This window comes from Nansenia antarctica (assembly GCF_963989245.1).
Source record: "Nansenia antarctica genome assembly, chromosome: 8".
In the NCBI taxonomy this organism is placed as follows: Eukaryota; Metazoa; Chordata; class Actinopteri; order Argentiniformes; family Microstomatidae; genus Nansenia; species Nansenia antarctica.
The window spans coordinates 50,311,483-50,319,951 of NC_137678.1; the positions used below are offsets into that span (position 1 = coordinate 50,311,483).

General features: G+C 49.5%; 1 protein-coding gene across 1 annotated transcript in view; it reads right to left on the minus strand.

Moving 5' to 3' along the window:
• Positions 1–8,469, minus strand: part of kmt2e (lysine (K)-specific methyltransferase 2E) — a 48,868-nt gene that overhangs the window by 6,415 nt on the left and 33,984 nt on the right. The window contains exons 13-16 of the mRNA XM_080537468.1: positions 8,160–8,234; positions 7,193–7,369; positions 5,918–6,334; positions 5,306–5,647 (exon numbers count right to left, since the gene is read on the minus strand). Of these exons, the coding sequence (XP_080393594.1) occupies positions 5,306–5,647; positions 5,918–6,334; positions 7,193–7,369; positions 8,160–8,234 (1,011 nt within the window). The remainder of the gene's footprint in view (positions 1–5,305; positions 5,648–5,917; positions 6,335–7,192; positions 7,370–8,159; positions 8,235–8,469) is intronic.

Below are 8,469 nucleotides of genomic sequence, written 5' to 3' on the forward strand. Positions count from 1 at the left end.
GGGGGGGGGGGGGGGGGTTAGCTCAGGTCAGCCAGAGGTGGACGTCAGCTGAATCAGACAGTCTGACCTGGAATCTCTCTCTCTCTCTCTCTCTCCCTCTCTTTCTCCCTCTCTCCCTCTCTCCCTCTCTCCCTCTCCCTCTCTCCCTCTCTCCCTCTTTCTCTCCCTCCCGCCCTCCCTCTCCAGGGGTGCAAACTGGTGATGGCCCAAAAAGGTGCACTAAGACAAAAAATTACCAATTATTTGTATTATTATTAAAAATACAAATTATCAATGCACGGATAACATTTTTGTTGATGGGGGGGCGGGGTGGAAAGCGCTAGCACTAATGGTGGTCTCAGCAGTGGTCCTAACCTTAACACCCATATAACACATAATTATGTTGAAAACAGCTTGCTTACTGTGACTGTGTCCTCCACACTGTCTAGAATTGTACCTAGCTGCATGAAGCTAAAAGTTGTTTCAACAGTAGCGGAGTTTAGCAGATTAGTTAGAACAGGGGTGGCCAACCAGTCGGAGACTAAAGGTCACACCAATGCGTGCGTTTTCGCATGCGTATTTTTTAATCCGTCATCCGAAAAAAACGTTACGCACCGAGACCTTGCACACCGGTCCGTTGCGGAGTCCGTTGCGTTTTTTTACGTTGCGAACTTTCGCAATATGCACTCTACATTCTAAATGCTTGATTTAGCAAAAGGTACAAACAACTGAGAGCAATATAACTAAAACCAAATGGTAGACCACATCAGTAGAATGTATTATCAGTAGAAAAGTACAATAAATCTGTATTTCTTTTAACAAAGAGTGGTGTGCATCTCCTGCAGTGTGATATCTGTAATCATACCATGTGTCGACTCTCCGCTCAGGGTTACCAGATGGGATTGAGAAATTCCAACCTAACCACAGTCTAAAAACTGCTAAATACTGGAATACCCAGGGAGACGCAGACAGCAGAAGTAGAATAGAATAGTAGAATAGAAAAAGAAACCGCTATAACCAGCTGAATGATGTACCTGTATGATGCACTGGCAGTCTGTGACAGTGTGCACCTGCCCGGACCCTGCCCTTCTGCCTGAGTTTGAGTATGATGCTGCCCAAATGAATGTTATTGTTTAGTGATGCTGCCCAAATGAATGTTATTGTTTAGTGCTGTACGCTTTCGTGGTATTATATTGTGTGAATTATCATCTGTATGTTGTTTTTCTTTCACTCGACTAACCGCCAAGATAATACTTGAGACATGTACTTCCGTAAGCATTAATCCAACTGTCCTGCAGTTCTAATTTGACGAAGTGTCCCAGTCTATACCATGGCGGAGTGGTCAATAACAACTCTCAAAAGGCTTTTGACGGACACGAAAAACGCAGAAAATCGAACCTGTTGCGTTTTTTTTTTTTTTGACGGATGAATATTACGGATTGGTGTGCAAGCGTGGTTGACACAACATGAGTTCTAATTTATTTTTTTAACGGACGTAAAAAACGCACATAAAAAAACGCATTGGTGTGCAAGGGCCTTAAGAGCCACAAAAATGTTTGGGGTACCAGAAAGAGCCACATCATACATGCGGGCTCACAAAAGCGCTCATTCACACACACGCAATACATTTCCAATAGGCTATGAGACCAGTGGTGTCATTTCAGCAAATGCCAAGGTATGGCAAGGTCTGAGTGGATTTTTTTTTCAAAACAGTTGTGCAATAGTCAATTTTGGTGAGTTGTTTCTATACAATTTACTTATGTGACATTAAGGTAATGAATAAAGGAGACAGTATGCAGGTAGTAGCCTACATCAGAGGTTCCCAAAGTGGGTGCCGCGGCACCCTGGGGTGCCGCAGCACCTGTCCGGGGGTGCCGCCAAATCTGCTCGTAAAAAAATAAATAAAAAAGTATAATATAAAATTATAATAATAATACATTAATAAACGTTTGTTTATTACATGTGCAATGGAGTTCATAAGCAAATAAAAGATATATTTCTCAGATTTGAAAGATATTAATTTACTAACTAGGCCTACTAGTTACTAACTAACTACTTCTCACTGAAGTCTTGGACCAAGCGGTGAAAATGGTTAATTATGTCAAATCACGCCCGCTGAAGTCACGGCTGTTCAGCACATTGTGCAATGAGATGGGGTCCGAGCATGAGGGGCTCTTATTACACACAGAGGTCCGCTGGCTGTCGCGGGGCAAGGTGTTATCCCGTGTCTATGAGCTCCGAGATGAACTGATAACTTTTGTCAGTGAGCACGACTTGCCATACAAAGAACAATTGGAAGATGAATCGTGGTGGATTAAGCTTGCTTATCTGGCAGATATTTTTAGCCACCTTAATGACCTCAACATGAAAATGCAAGGGAAGGCTGAGAATATCCTGACAGCGACAGACAAACTGAACGGATTCCGATCCAAATTGAGACGGTGGCAAGAAAAACATTGAAATGTTTACGTTGACGGCCAATGACGCAGCACACAAGTCAGCGTCTTTCTTGAATCTGATCGCTGCGCACCTCCGTATGCTGGAGGAGAGATTTGAGTCCTATTTCCCTCCAATGAACGAAGACTTCGACTGGCTCCGGGATCCGTTCAACCCCCTCTCATCAGCATCAGCCGCTAGTTTGAGCAGCAAAGCTCCAGATGAACTGGAAGAGCTCATTATGGACCGCACACTGAAGCTCAAACATGGTGAGCTAGGTTTGGATAGGTTTTGGCTGCTTGTGGGACATGAATATCCATCTCTCTCAGAGAGCGCCATCAATGTGCTTTTACCCTTCCCAACCTCCTACTTGTGCGAGCTGGCTTTTTCTTCTCGTCAAGAACAAGACACGCACGCGTCTGTCAGTGGAACAGGACCTGCGTGTCGCGCTGTCCACTATCTCTCCCCGCATAAAGAGACTCTGCTCCCAAAAGCAGGCGCATGTGTCCCACTAATGCGCACAACATATTTCTTTGCTTTGTTTCTCTCAATTTTTACAATTCTGTCATGATTATTATTGTTAAATTATTATAGTTGTGAGTTACCCGTTTGGTTCAGATGTGAAATAATAATCTCAGAATGAGCATTGAAATGAGAATTACATTTTAAGGCATTATTTTAAGCCCCCCAAAAAAGCATTGTTCCATTGATTGATTATACAGGCCTTTGATATTTTATTTATGTGAAGAATTCCCTCTGAGTCTCCTCCCATGTTGTACAATCCTTGAGGGCCACAATTTTATTTAATTTAGCGATAGTTTGACTGACCTATGCATTCTTGCCCATCCATTACAGACAGTTCATTTATGACTTTTATTATCTTGTTAAAATTCATTGGGGCAATACTTATATATATATATACTATATATATAAATGTATTATATATAAACACACATTTTCAAACCAATTCATCGTGTATTGTTTTTAGTTTAAGCTCCGAGGCATTTTTTAAATCTTCGTAGAGTTGGGGTGCCTTGGAGAAGGGGGAAAGCTTCAGGGGTGCCTTGGTTAAAAAAAGTTTGGGAACCTCTGGCCTACATCTTTCCTAGCAGGCAGACTGGTTCAATCTCCTTAGAAACAAAACATAACAGATTTAGCTATTCTCAACTCTAAACGAACTGCACTGTTAAAACGCTAGATTAGACCTCACCTGTGTCCCTGTCCCTGTCACCTGTTTAGACCTCACCTGTGTCCCTGTACTTGTCTCTGCTGCCCTTTGACCAAAAGGTCTTTATGTCCATTTTCCTTTTTTCCCTGGCATATTTGTGTTATAGCTCACCTATTAAAAGTGAGACGATTGATAATATCAAAAACATGCTTGCACACACATATAACTTAAGGCCGATTTAGACTTCTGCGTAAAATCAACGCCGTAGCCTTGCGTAGTCCCGCGTGGGCCTTGCCTACGGAGAGGGTTAACGTGCACATCTCCAAAATTTTAAGAACGCGTCAGTTTCTACGCAACCATAAGCTCTGTGATTGGTCCGCTTGGTAGCACATGATTCCGACTCTCTCGTCGGCCAAAATGCGGAAGCCATGACAGAAATGTCATTTACTTTTTCTGTAATTACTCATTAATAAAGATTTGAAAAATTATGATAACCATCGTATTATCTTAGTTTAATGTCATTTCAATGCATCATAGAACTTTTATTTACAACAAGCATAACAACAAAAAGAACGCTATTATGCCGCTTTGAGCTTTGAGCTCCGTTGAGTTCCTAACCGGAAGAGGCACAGCACAGGGGCATAGAAAACACACTGCCACCTAGCGATGTGACGGTGTAATTGCAGCGCGGCCTACGCAGAAGTGTAAAGTGCGAGACCTACGTAAGAGGCTACGTAAGCTACGCACGTAAATTCGACGCAGAACTTTAAATCGGCCTTTACTCACACACAAGTCAGTGTTACTGGCCCCAATTTGGTACACTTATTACTGAAATTATTGAGAATAGAGACATTGTTGACATATCATACGTAAACTAGCTCTTGTAATCTTTAATGTTAAAATAACTAAAATAACATTAGAACATGTTTGTACTGACAGAACATGACATGAACTTGTTCATTAATATGTTACATTTGAACCAACAGTATGTAAATGGCATTTATACAGTTTGTTTAACACACCTGAATGAACGAGAATCGTGGACAAGGTTTTAACATTAACGTTACTCGTGGCTTGTTTATTGAGGAACCGATGTCCCGCTCCAGTGTTGCCAGATAGGCCTACTTTTGGTCACTCTGGACGGGTGGATTCGGCAGCTTTTAGACTGGTTGGGCTTGAAATTGTCAATCCCGTCTGGCAACCCTGCGCTCCACTACATCGCCTGGCTGGTGGGGTGAGATGGAGCCGGGAGGTTTTGAGTTACCGTTGTGTATAGTGGATAAAATCACCAAAATGACTAAACGTGTTTCAGATTTTAAAAAAAATGTAAACCAGGTATGGCGAGTGCCATGAATTGCCATACCAAAACGACGCCTATTGAGACACAGAGAGCGAGCCACGCACTTTTAATGAATGGATTAAAGAGCCGCACAGAGACAGGCAAAGAGCCACATGCGGCTCGTGAGCCGCGGGTTGGCCACGCCTGAGTTAGAAGAATAGTCATCATGTGAATTGGAAGAGACGTAGACCCCCCCCCCCAATCCCTCCCAAAATATTGGGGCAGATCTACATGATTCGCGTGGATGACCTATTTTGAAGTAAAAACGGCTAATTTAGCAGAAAGGTGACAAGTTTGCACCCCTGCCCCTCCTTCTCTCCCTCCCTCTCCCCCCCTCCCTCCCTCCCTCAACCCCCCTCCCTCTCCCTTCCTCCCTCCCTCACCTTCTTGCAGGGCCCCGTGGTGGGCGGGGTCTCGGGCAGCTCGCGGGAGCGTCGGCGGCCGGTGGTCCCGGGCACAGCGGGGGAGGTGGGGCTCCGGCCCGCCAGGAAGGGCGAGGAGAAGCGCACGTAGTGCTTGGGCGTGCTGTAGACCGGGTGCGGGCTGCAGGCCAGGCCCGGCAGGGCGTTCAGCTGCGTGGCCAGAACCTCCGGGTCGCTGCTGATGCGCAGGGGCCGCTCCGGCGGGGGGGGCTCCGGGGTCAGACCCCCCCCGCCTGCCAACCCCCTGCCGAGCTCCTGCTGCTGCTTGTCCCCCCCCCCGGTTGACCACTCGCTCACTAAGTGCTGCACAGAGAGAGAGGTGGGGGGGAGATAGAGATGGGGGGGAGAGGGAGACAGAAAGAGAGAGGGAGCGAGAGAGGGGGAGAGAGAGGGAGACAGAAAGAGAGAGGGAGAGAGAGAGAGAGAGGGAGACAGAAAGAGAGAGGGAGAGAGAGTTTAGATTCTAGGCGTCTAGCTGGAGTGATAAACAGCATGCGGTCGTGTCATGTGATGTGTTGTGTTTCATGAACGGGTCTCCTGGTTCTCTCCTGAGGTGTGTCAGACGCTCTGTACCTTTTTAGTCTTGAACTTCTGACTGGGTCGGGCGGTCCGGTCCGGCGCCGGGAAGCTGCTGTACGGGGGGCTGGCGTCGTCGGGGCCGTGGTGGTGGTGGTAGGAGGAGGAGGAGGAGTCGGCTGCCTCGGGGGGGCCGGCCGCGTCGAGGGCGCCGCCGGGCGTCTCCCCGCCGTCGGGGGGCCCGCCCCCCCCTCCGTCGTGGCCCAGGAGGAGGGGGTTCTCCGGGCCCTCGCCCAGGGGCGAGCCGGGGGGCAGGTCGGAGCAGGAGGAGACGGTGCGCGCACGCCGCCGCTGCTGGCCGATGTGCGTGCGCGACCGCGAGAAGCTCTTCCTCTGCTTGGAGCCGCGCAGCTTGGCCGGCTTGAGCCCCGCCTCCTCCTTCACCGCCTCCAGGAGCGGCGGGCAGGGGGAGTACTGGGGGGGGGGGGGGGGGGGAGAGATGGGGGGAGAGAAAAGGGGGATTCAAAAAAATGACAACAAAGCGTACATAGCGTGTTTTGTTTTTTTTGAAGATGTTTTTAGGGGCATTTGGGCTTTGTTGGTGATAGAGACGGTAGAGATTGACAGGAAGGGTGGGTGAGAGAGAGGAGGGATGACAGGAAGGATGGGAGAGAGAGAGAAAGTGAGAGAGAGGAGGATCGAGACAGTAGATTGACAGGAAGGATGGGTGAGAGAGAGAGAGAGAGAGAGAGAGAGAGGGGTAATTTGACCCTGTGAGTAAAATGTATGAGGATTTCAGGACCCTCCTTTTATGACTTTTCCTAGATATGTGCGTTCTACCACCCGGTATATTTACATTTTCAAAAATCACATCAGGATAAGCTAGTATGAAGCTATTTAGCAGTTTTTCTGTGTAGGAAGCAGGGTAATTTACAAGCGGCCAATAAGTGGTCGTTGTGTGTAAATAGCAGCCTCCTGTTGTAAAGACTATGGTCATGTGACCCCCGAGGCGGCTCTTATAGTAGGTAACATAGACACGGCTGTTGTGGTGTTAAGGCGAGCGCGGGTCATGTGTTTGTGTGTCTGTGGGTTGGTAGGATGTTCTGGAGGAGGAGGAGGAGTGGGAGGAGTGGGAGGAGGAGGAGGAGGAGGAGGAGTGGGAGGAGTGGGAGGAGTGGGAGGAGGAGGAGGAGGAGAGGAGGAGGAGTGGGAGGAGTGGGAGGAGGAGGAGGAGGAGGAGGAGGAGGAGTGGGAGGAGGAGGAGGAGGAGGAGGAGGAGGAGGAGGAGTGGGAGGAGTGGGAGGAGGACGAGGAGGAGGAGGTTGTTCTCACCTGCATGGGGGCAGGAAACTCAGCCTCGGGGGTGGCGGGGGGCTCTTCCTTGATGTTGACCCCCCCCTCCCCCGGCTTGGTGCCGATCCTCTCCAGGGCCTGCTCACGCCGCTTCTCCCTCTTCTCCATGCGGGCGAACGCCTGGAGGATGGCCTCCATCTTCCTCTCCTCACGCGTCTGCAGAGGGGGAGGGGGGGGAGGGAGGGGAGATACAGTGGGTGGGAGTGTTAGAAGGGCCATGTAGAGGTCTACCCCGCCGGACCCAGAGGCAGCGACACAGCTGGCTACACAGTACACACACACATACACACACACACACCACACACCACACACCACACACACACACACACACACACACACACCACACACACACACACACACACACACACACACACACACACACACACACACGGGGGCGATACTAGCTGGCAGAGGAAAACAAGGCGGTGCAGCAGACAGAGGAAAGGCCTTCCCCTCCGTTGGAGGAAGAACAAAAAAAACAAAAAATGTTTTAACAGTGATAAAAAAATAATAAAAAAAAACGTTTACAAACCTTTTAGGGGGGATGTGTGTGTGTGTGTGTGTGAGCCGAGGACATGTCGGTTTATTAACAGTCATCGCTCTTCTACAGGGCCATGCTTGGGGTTCTGCCACCGAGGGGGGGGCTTTAACGGAGGAGGGGGGGGGGCTGTTAGTATGTTTCTAAGTCAGTCAGTGGGTGGGTGGGCCCCTGGGTGGGTGGGCCCCTATGAGGCGGTGGCCAGGGCAGGCAGGGTTGGGGTCATTAGTAGGTCAGGAGTAGGTAGGGGTACAGTAGGGTATGTAGGGTATGGGGGGTCAAAGGGCACATGGGCAGTGGGGGGGTACAGTAGTGCAGTAGGGTATGGGGGGCACATGGGCAGTGGGGGGGTACAGTAGGGTATGGGGGGGTCAAAGGGCACATGGGGCAGCGGGGGTCAAAGTTTACCTCCTTGTTCCTCAGTCCCATCCAGCTGGAGGCCCCCCCGCTGGGCAGGTGGCCAGACTCCTCCGCTGGGCTGGCCTGGAGCAGGAGAGACGCAGGCGGGTTTAGAGACAGGACGACGCCCCCCCAATACATACACACACCTGGGGGGGGGGGGGGAGGCGGACTCCCTCTGGGGGGGGGGGGGGATTCAGAATTCAGAAGGGGGCCTTTGTTGTGTATCACATGGTGTGATGGGGGAGGGGGGGGGGGTCAAGGACACTGGAGAAGAAAACCTGGAGACTATGAATGAATGTTATTTGGAGTGAAAAGG